Source organism: Entelurus aequoreus, linkage group LG05 (assembly GCF_033978785.1).
Source record: "Entelurus aequoreus isolate RoL-2023_Sb linkage group LG05, RoL_Eaeq_v1.1, whole genome shotgun sequence".
Classification (NCBI taxonomy): Eukaryota; Metazoa; Chordata; class Actinopteri; order Syngnathiformes; family Syngnathidae; genus Entelurus; species Entelurus aequoreus.
In genome coordinates, this window is record NC_084735.1 from 74,008,843 (window position 1) to 74,018,842 (window position 10,000).

At 37.0% G+C, this 10,000-nt stretch overlaps 1 protein-coding gene across 3 annotated transcripts in view; it reads left to right on the forward strand.

Annotated features, from left to right (window-relative positions):
- galnt10 (UDP-N-acetyl-alpha-D-galactosamine:polypeptide N-acetylgalactosaminyltransferase 10 (GalNAc-T10)) overlaps positions 1-10,000 on the forward strand; it is a 126,077-nt gene that overhangs the window by 98,606 nt on the left and 17,471 nt on the right. Inside the window, exon 5 of one of the 3 annotated variants that reach the window (XM_062048898.1) lies at positions 3,408-3,628. The exons of 1 other annotated variant lie outside the window; for it this stretch is intronic. In XM_062048898.1, coding sequence (XP_061904882.1) covers positions 3,408-3,538 — 131 coding nt within the window. In that variant the 3' untranslated portion in view covers positions 3,539-3,628. Of the gene's footprint in view, positions 1-2,852; positions 3,385-3,407; positions 3,629-10,000 lie in introns of those variants that run through there. One more of the 3 variants, XM_062048900.1, reaches the window with a different exon arrangement.

Consider the following 10,000-nt stretch of genomic DNA (forward strand, 5'->3'; position numbering starts at 1 on the left):
CTGCTAATTGCTCGCCTCCGCTCACTACTTAAACTTTACTAAACTTCTAGCAAGAAAATTTTTTTTTTTTTTTTTTTTTTTAAATGAACATTATTCGCCCTGACATTCAACAAACATAAAATAAGACATTCCTAATGAAAAGAGGTTATTAAAGTAAATGTTAGATGAAGATAACTTTCTTCTTCCTGTTAATTAGAGACATTTCAAACCTTGATATTAAATGTCATGTACGCTGATGAAAAATATATTTAATGAACTTGACTGAATGAATAAGACTTGACATAGAAATGATCCTAAAGGCGGATTTAGTATTGACAATATTTGTTGTAGTAATTTCAAATCACAGACCAGTAGGGATGGTTACCTAATTCAGTACTTTTATAGGCACCGACTGAATTCCATCAGTAATGGTATCGATTCACTTCAAATCAAACGGTGCCATATTTCGATAAGTTTGTTGCACAGCGGATTTAGGCGCACCGCCTCTAAGTAGTGTTGCAATTTCCCATGCCAACAAAGCAAGCATGCCTGATAGAAAACACTCAAACATGCAGTAATACTACACCTTTCAAAATGCACTAGCTCAATGCCAATTTATATTGGATTTGCCATAGACATGCTACTGGTTTGCATTAGCGATTTTACGTGGCGATTTCATCACTTACACATTTGCTCTGCAAAACTACATACGATGCAATCAAACAGCTGGTGTGCAAAAAGTCCAATACTAACTTAATAAACACGTTTTTTACTGCACCTATACACTACTGCCATCTATCGTATTGGAATCGCAACTGCTTGCTAAGTATATAATACTTGCAAATGAGACTCTAAAGCAGGGATAGGCACATCCGACCCGTTGGTCTTTTTAATCTGGCCCGCCAAATATTAGAAGAGAATTGAGCTGTTTTGAGAGTTGCCACAACAAAACTGATACGAGACTTCGGCGCACTGATAAAAAAGGGTGATCAACAACACTGCTCCAACTAAAAGAGAATATAAGTGTTCACCCTGTAATACCATTGTTATGTTTCTTAGATGTTCTGATATTATATTGTTGAAAATAGATGTATTATAATTAAATACAGTAGCCCATGTTTTAGAAGTCTACTCTTAAACCCAACAGATATGATATGCATCATGTCTGTCAAATTTTAAAAGTCAATGTGGCCCCTGAGCCAAAAAGTTTGCCAACTCCTGCTCTAAAGTGTAAAAAAAATCAAGATATAACAACTGGTTAGCACAGTTATCATTACCAGCTCACTGTTAATGGGTAAATAGATAGAAAATGGATTTTATTTTTAAACAATGATCATTTTTGAAGAGAAACACACACAAAAATACCAATCATTTATAGAGTTAAGTACTGGTGTGGATGCCAAGGTAGTAGAAATGTGTACCGTATGGATTCAAATGTAAAAGATGCCCATCCCTACAGACCAGACAAGACACTTTGTTCAAATTCACCCTAAAACTCAAACCTAAAACTTCCGCTTCCCGTGGAAAGCATGTGAGCAGCATCACAGCACCATTCCGCAAAACCAACTAATTTATGGAAGTAGAATTGTCTCACATCAACTTATATACCGTAATTTCCGGACTATAAGCCGCTACTTTTCCCCCTCGTTCTGGTCCCTGCGGCTTATACAAGGGTGCGGCTTATATACGGCCTGTTCTTCTCCGACACCGAGGAAGAGGATTTCGGTGGTTTTAGTACGCAGGAGGAAGACGATGACACAATGATTAAAGACTGACTTTTCATATACCGGTAGGCTGGTTATTTTGATAACGTACAGGCGAGCACTTTGTATTACTTTGCACCGTTGTGTTATTTGTACTCTGCACGAATGCTGTTCGCCATGTCAAAGATGTGAAAGTTTGATTGATCCCCTCCGTGGTAGCAGGAACCCCTATATACTACGCTAATTACACATCAAAACCCTGCGGCTTATAGTCGGGTGCGGCTTATATATGGAGCAATCTGTATTTTCCCCTAAATTTAGCTGGTGCGGCTTATAGTCAGGTGCGGCTTATAGTCCGGAAATTACGTATATCAATATGATATTAATAGATCTATACATATGTACGTTTTTGTGCAGAGAACTCCGGGCATTTTGCATATAATGCATACCGGTATAATGCTCTGTGACCCAGACCGCTCTGGCTGCAGTGCCCTCTGCTGGTTGTTCAGAGGAGTGTGTAGATCACATTTATTTGTGCATCTGGTTTGTGGTAGGAATTTCTCATCGACACAAAAGCAAAAAAGCGACCCACATATGCAAATTCAATACAAATACAAATACAAAATCAAGCATATTTATATTCAAATCTCAAAAATATATTTACCAATACACGTTTATTTATACAAATTCTTGATTTATTTGTATGTCACATTTTTATATTTATACATTTTATTTGTATATATTTTCAAATCTCAAAAATATATTTACAAATACGCGTTTATTTGTACAAATTATTTATTTATTTGTATATCACATTTGTATTTTTATATTTATTAATATATGCATATGTATTAATATCATATTGATATATATATAAGTTGATGTGAGACAGTTCTACTTCCATACTAATTAAGGTATCCTCTAATGTAAATTGAGGCTCACACGGACAAAGGGGGGAAAAAGAAAAGTCTGGCCGAAATAAAGAGATAAAATAACGTAGCGATATGTCAACTCGACAGAGACCAGAGCCAGCGTGATGGTGATTGCCAAATACTTGATCAATTAAGAAAACTACGACAAGAACATACAAAAGAAGCCCAGGATAACGAAAAAGCACTAAAGAGCCTGGAGAAAACCACTCAGGAAATAATGGAAATATTGGCCATGCAGGAGCAAGAAGCAACAAAGGTGGAGAAGAGACTGAAGACAGGACATGAAGGCTGGAACAAAAGGGTCAGCTTTCTCCTCCAGTGAGAGGCGAGGCTTGCAGCTAAGTGTGATGATCTCGAGGCCAGCTCAAGACGTAATAACATTCGTATTTATTCTATTCCAGAAGGTGAAAAACAATATTGCTGGATTTGTAAAAAAACGTTATCTGTTCCTGCCTGAAACGACCTAGCGATATTGACCCCAAATTGAAGGAACTCATCGCACACCCGGACAGAAACCAATAGGGAATCAAATCTTCCACCGTGTTATTATTGACCGCTTTGTTTACTCTCAAGCAAAAGAGTTAGTCATACAACAAGCCTGGAAACAGAAGCCTACATATGAGGCACAGGACTACGTGACAGAAACTCTGAAAAAGAGCAAACGTGTACGGGATGTAATCAAACTGTGGCGAGAGAAGAATATAAAAGCTCAATCCACGTACCCTGCACAACTGAATTTATTTTGGGATGGAGTAGTATGTATAACTCTGACAGTGGCGGCCTCTGCCCAAAGGACATGGGAATACACATGAGGAGGACAACATGAAGAACGTGCAGGAAGAGATGCTGAGAGGGATGTGGACCGCCGGTACCGGAAGGGGAGAGGAGAATGGAGCTGGATCAGTGAGGACCTCTCGTCAATAAGCAGCCGGTACACGCCTCACAGATGAGGGGACGAAAAGACTTAAAAAGGAACCATTTTGGACATTAAAGTTAAGCAGGGAGTGGACTGTTTGGTTAAAGACGCTCAGAGTTTTCTGGAACTAACAGGTGTGTTTTTATCAGTGTGGGCAATCAAGGCCTTCTCTGCTAGCCTAACATAACCAGAAATCAGGATCATAATTAAAGATAAAATTATTTTTTTATTCACTTTCCCTAAATATCAAAAAAGTATTCATAATCTCTTCGTGTCATGTTATGCTCCTTCCAGTGCTGTTGTTTTTAGTTTGAGTTTTTATCCAACCAGAATTCAGCTAGCTTATGTTGCCATGCTGTACCAAATCTGCCCGGGGCCTTCAGAATCAACAATGCGGGCGTCCGCGCACTGTAAGTGAATGGGGACATACAGTTGATAGACAGTTGCGATAGCCAATCAGATCATGAAATGAAATGAAATGAAATAAGTTTATTTCGGTCATATAATCAACCATTAACCATTTTGTGTGACAGTACAGTACAAATTATACATATATAACAATCATACACATTTACACACAAAAAGAAAAGAAAAGAAAAAGCATGACCGAAAAAGGAATAGGCTGACGCCAAGGCTTATATTTGCCTATCCTATACCTTCACTGAAAATAAGATTACCTGGAACATCAACATTAAAAAGAAAAAAAAAATCAATGGGATGAAAGTAATCGTTGCTATATTTTATAATTTTCAATTATTTCACCTTTCAATGTTTTCTTAAACCTTAACAAAGAAGTACAGGTCTTCAACTCATCACTGAGCTTGTTCCACCATTTAACTCCTAAAACTGAAATACATTTGTATTTTGTATTCGTTCTTGCTTTACATATTTCGAAAACCAATATCCCCCGTAAATTATAGTTTTCTCCTCTTAATTGAAATAACCTAAGAATACAAGCTGGAAGGCTGTTGTTCTTTACTCGAAACATAATTTCCATTGTTTTTAAAAACACAATATCTGAAAATTTTAACACATTAGAACTTATAAATAATGGATTGGTATGTTCATAGTAGCACGCTTTGTGTATTATTCTAATGACCCTTTTTTGAAGTTTAATTATTGGGTCTACGTTTGTTTTATAAACATTTCCCCAAACTTCAACACAATATGTTAAATATGGAAAAATAAAAGAATAATATAACATATGCAAACATTTCTTATTCAGCATGTGTTTTACTTTATAAAGAATAGCAATGGATTTGGATATTTTTCCCTTTATATATTCAATATGCGGTTTCCAACATAATTTATTATCAATTATTATTCCCAAGAATTTAGTTTCATATACTCTATCAATTTCCACTTGATTTAATTTTAATTTTGCTTCACAGTTTGTCCTTGCACCACTAAACACCATAAACTTAGTTTTCTTATCATTTAATGATAACTTATTAATATCAAACCATTTTTTTAGCTGAATCAACTCAACCTCTATTATCCTCAACACTTCCTTCAAGTCTTCTCCTGAACAATATACATTTGTATCATCTGCAAACATAATACATTTCAATTTATTAGACACTGAACAAATATCATTTAAATATAGTACAAATAACTTAGGTCCCAATACCGAGCCTTGTGGCACCCCACAAGTTACTCTTCTTGGCTGTGATTTAGTCTTATTAATTTCCACATATTGAGATCTATTGCTTAAATAACTACTTAACCACTGTTGTGAAACACCTCTTATGCCATAGTTTTCCAATTTTTGCAGAAGTAAGGAATGATCGATTGTGTCAAAAGCTTTACATAAGTCAATAAATACTCCAACGGTGTGTTGTTTCTTTTCTATTGCTGTAGCTACGTTTTCTACAAAGTCCATCACTGCTAGGGATGTAGATCGATTACTCTTGAACCCATACTGCTGATCATTCAGTAGCTCATGTTTGTCAATGAACTGATCAAGTCTATTTACAAATAATTTCTCAAGAATTTTTGCAAATTGAGGTAGTAGAGACACAGGTCTATAATTTGAGACCTTGTGTTTATCATGAGTTGTTGTCAGTAATGCCTTCTAAATGGCCTCACGTTGAACGTGACATTTACGCGTCCTGTGATTGGATACTCACTGGGACCGTTAGCGGATGAATTTGAGACCACCTAGAGTTGATAGACAGTTGCAATAGCCAATAAGATCACAAGTTGTTGACAGTAGCCTATCTAAGTAGCCTGATGTTAACGAGACTGTGATTAGATACTCACTTGTCATTCCAAAGTGAGTATCCATTCACAAGTTTCAATTTAGCAGGAAGTGTTGCGCCGTCGTCAGACCGGGATAGCAGAGAAGGAGAACAAAATGTTGATTAGGTGGCAGATATATATTTGCAAAGCCATTTTCAAGAAGGATATTTAAAGAGAAACTACATCTTGTGAGACGATCTCGGCCAACCCCGGAAGCTAGCTCAGCTGTTCTGGCGATCAAATGGAGAAATGCTCGCCATTTCCACTCGAGTAAGCCGACGACGAGGGGTACCACTGGCTTATACGCCGTCGAATAGGTTCTACAAATTGTGAGTTTGAATGTTTAATTTTTTCACTTTTAATATGTTTTTTACCATTTTATTTTTGACAGTACCACATAAGATATGTTTTAATTGCTGATGCGTTTTAATAGATTTTTAAATGCGCCAGAAAATAACCCGTTTTGTACACAGTTGAGGTGATTCAATGCACAGTAGGACGTAAATGTGTTCCTGTATAGTATTTCTCCAGCAATGGTCATGTGTAGGGCTGCAACTAACGATTAATTTGATAATCGATTAATCTGTTGATTATTACTTCGATTAATCGATTAATAATCGGATAAAGGAGGCAAACTACATTTCTATCCTTTCCAGTATTTTATTGAAAAAAAACAGCATACTGGCACCATACTTATTTTGATTATTGTTTCTCAGCTGTTTGTACATGTTGCAGTTTATAAATAAAGTTTTATAAAATAAAATAAAAATAAATTGCCTCTGCGCATGCGCATAGCATAGATTCAACGAATCGATGACTAAATTAATCGGCAACTATTTGTATAATCGATTTTAATCGATTAGTTGTTGTGGCCCTAGTCATGTGGTGACATCAATGATGGTATTTCGAGAGGTAATCATTGAAGTCGGACATCACTGAAGGCCTAGGTGGGAAACGCACGGCCCGCCACTGGTTTTTATATTAGTTTATTTTTGTGTTTATAGCCCAGAAACCTTTTTTTTCCCTTTTTTCTTTTGTAGCAGTCCGATACGCCTTTTTCTCCCTGAAATTGGTGAAAATAAGATCTATTTTTGGTAGAAGCAAACCATATTAGTCCTGTCATTTATTTTGTAATATTCATTTTTACTTTGGATATCTATTGGGTTTGTTTTCAACCGCCTTTGAATGTCAAAATGTTAGCTGGGCCTACAATTCCTTTTTTTCTCTAATATCAGTATGGATGAACTAGATGTCCCCCTTTTTGTTTTTAGAAAGGGAACACCCATGATCTAAAAGTAAGTGGGCTGAATAATGTTGTAAAAAGGGAAAACTGTAATATTGCATTTGCAGAAAGATAGGGAGGATATCTTATACTTACAGGATACACATTAAATAAAGGAATGATATCAGAGATTAATGAGAGAAACAAAATGTCAAATACTCCACAGCTCATTAAAAAAAAATGTGAGTGGGGTAGCAATAGTTATCAAACCCCATGTTGGTTTTAAAAAAAAAAGAAAGGTGTGCTGATAAAGAAGGTCAATATGGCCCAGTTTGCACTACACACCAAATTGTATTTTTTTGCCTTCAAGTGACACAGATCCGATGTTTTTTTTTTGCCAGACTAAATGCTGCAAAGGGCTTCAAATCTGATCTTTTGGCATCAGATTCAGGCCACATTAGAAGGTGGTCCAAATCCGATTGGAATCTGATCTTTTCAAATGGGACTTCAGTTTAAACACAATGCGACCTGAACGCGACCCGTATGTGACTTTTTGGTCAGCTTTGGGCGAGCTACGTCACCCGTGGGCGCCGGGAAAAGATGCAGTCGCCAGATGATGTGGATATTTCATCACAACATCCGGTTTCTGTTGCCAAAATCTATTTAAGACGACCAAATTTTTGGTGCATCACTTGTCAATATTACACAAACATTAAGCTATATGTAATATATGAATATATCTTTTGATTCCAAAGAAATAAAGATTGTTGAAGGACCGGAATTGACACTGTGGCGCATTCGCTTACATGTGAATGAAAAATTAAAGGCCTACTGAAACCCACTACTACCAACCACGGAGTCTGATAGTTTATATATCAATGATGAAATCTTAACATTGCAACACATGCCAATACGGCCGGGTTAACTTATAAAGTGCAATTTTAAAATTCCCGCCACACTTCCGGTTGAAAAACTCCTTTGGATATGACTTATGCGCGTGACGTCACAAAAGCAACGGAAGTGGTTGGACCCCATCGGACCCGATAGAAAAGCCTCTTGTTTTCTTCGACAAAATTCCACAGTATTCTGGACATCTGTGTTGGTGAATCTTTTGCAATTTGTTTAATGAACAATGGAGGCTGCAAAGAAGAACGTTGTAGGTGGGATCGATCGGTGTCTTAGCGGCTAAGTACAATACTTACAGCAACACAACAAGGACTACTTACTACGCCTAGCCGATGCTTGCCGCCAAACCCACGGGTGAAGTCCTTCGTCGCGCCGTCGATCGCTGGAATGCAGGTGAGCACGGCTGTTGATGGGAAGATGAGGGCTGGCTGGCGTAGGTGGAGCGCTAATGTTTTATCATAGTTCTGTGAGGTCCGGTTGCTAAGTTGCTAAATTAGCCTTAGCGTCGTTAGAAACAGCATTTTTAAGCCTTACCAGGCTGAGAATTTTTAACCGTGTAGTTACATGTACATGGTTTAATAGTATTGTTGGTCTTCTGTCTATCCTTCCAGTCAGGGGTTTATTTATTTAGTTTCTATCTTCATTTGAGAACGATGCTATCACGTTAGCTCAGTAGCTAAGTGTGTCACCGATGTATTGTCTTGGAGATAAAAGTCACTTTAAATGTCCATTTCGCGTGCTCGACTCTCATTTTCAAGAGGACATAGTATCCGAGGTGGTTTAAAATACAAATCCGTGATCCACAATAGAAAAAGGAGAGTGTGGAATCCAATGAGCCAGCTTGTACCTAAGTTACGGTCAGAGCGAAAAAATATACGTCCATCACTGCCTCTCAAGTCCTTCACTGTAACGTTCCTCATCTACGAATCTTTCATCCTCGCTCAAATTAATGGGGTAATCGTCACTTTCTCGGTCCGAATCTCTCTCGCTCCATTGTAAACAATGTGGAATTGTGAGGAATACTAGCTCCTGTGACGTCACGCTACTTCCGGTACAGGCAAGGCTTTTTTTTATCAGCGAGCAAAAGTTGCGAACTTTATCGTCGATTTTCTCTACTAAATCCTTTCAGCAAAAATATGGCGATATCGCGAAATGATCAAGTATGACACATAGAATGGATCTGGTATTCCCATTTAAATAAAAAAAAATCATTTCAGTAGGCCTTTAAGCTCCTGTAGATCCACACTGATGTCCTTGTCTCCTCGAGTTAACAGCCATTAAACAATTAATTAGAACCCTCCCAAATATATTACACTATATACATCCATTCATACGTTATATTACTTAAATTTATTTTCATATAAAAAACACACATTTTTAAGGTGTTGCGACTTTTATTTTATTTTTTAGTAGTAGTGACTTCCTCCCAGTCAAATTCCTTTATTTTCACTTTATCGCACTCCACATGCAAGAGTCTGTTAAAAATCACATTTAACATGCAGTGTCAACAGTCAGCTGGAAAAAATCAGATTTTGAAAAAATTCTAAATGTAGTCTACACTGCACACCAAATCTGATTTTTTTTTTGCCTTCAAGTAACACAGATCGGATTTGGTTTGACAGTCTAAACGCTCCAAAGTGCTTCAAATCTGATCTTTTGGCATCAGATTCAGGCCACATCAGGAGGTAGTCCAAATCCGATTGGAATTTGATCTTTTCAAATGTGACTTCAGTCTAAACACTATGTATGTTTTGGTGATTGGGGAAACTGTGTCTGTGCAGGTTTTCCTTTTAAATGTGTATTATCCACCATAGCAGAATTCAAATTTAATGATGAAATTGATAGGCTTATTGGTCACAAAAACTAAGGGGGTGGTAATAACTTGACTTTTCGAATGCTAAAATACACAGAGCGGAAAGATGTGCAAATATTTTATGAAACGCCTGTGCTGAGTTAGGAGTAGTTGACATATGGAGAATACTCCACCCAAATAAAAAATAATACAAATAGCATTCAGGTAGGCATTCAGTGTATAACAAGGTAGATAATTTCTTCATGTTCAAAAAGGATATAACACTGCTAAAAAGTTGTCTAATTGACT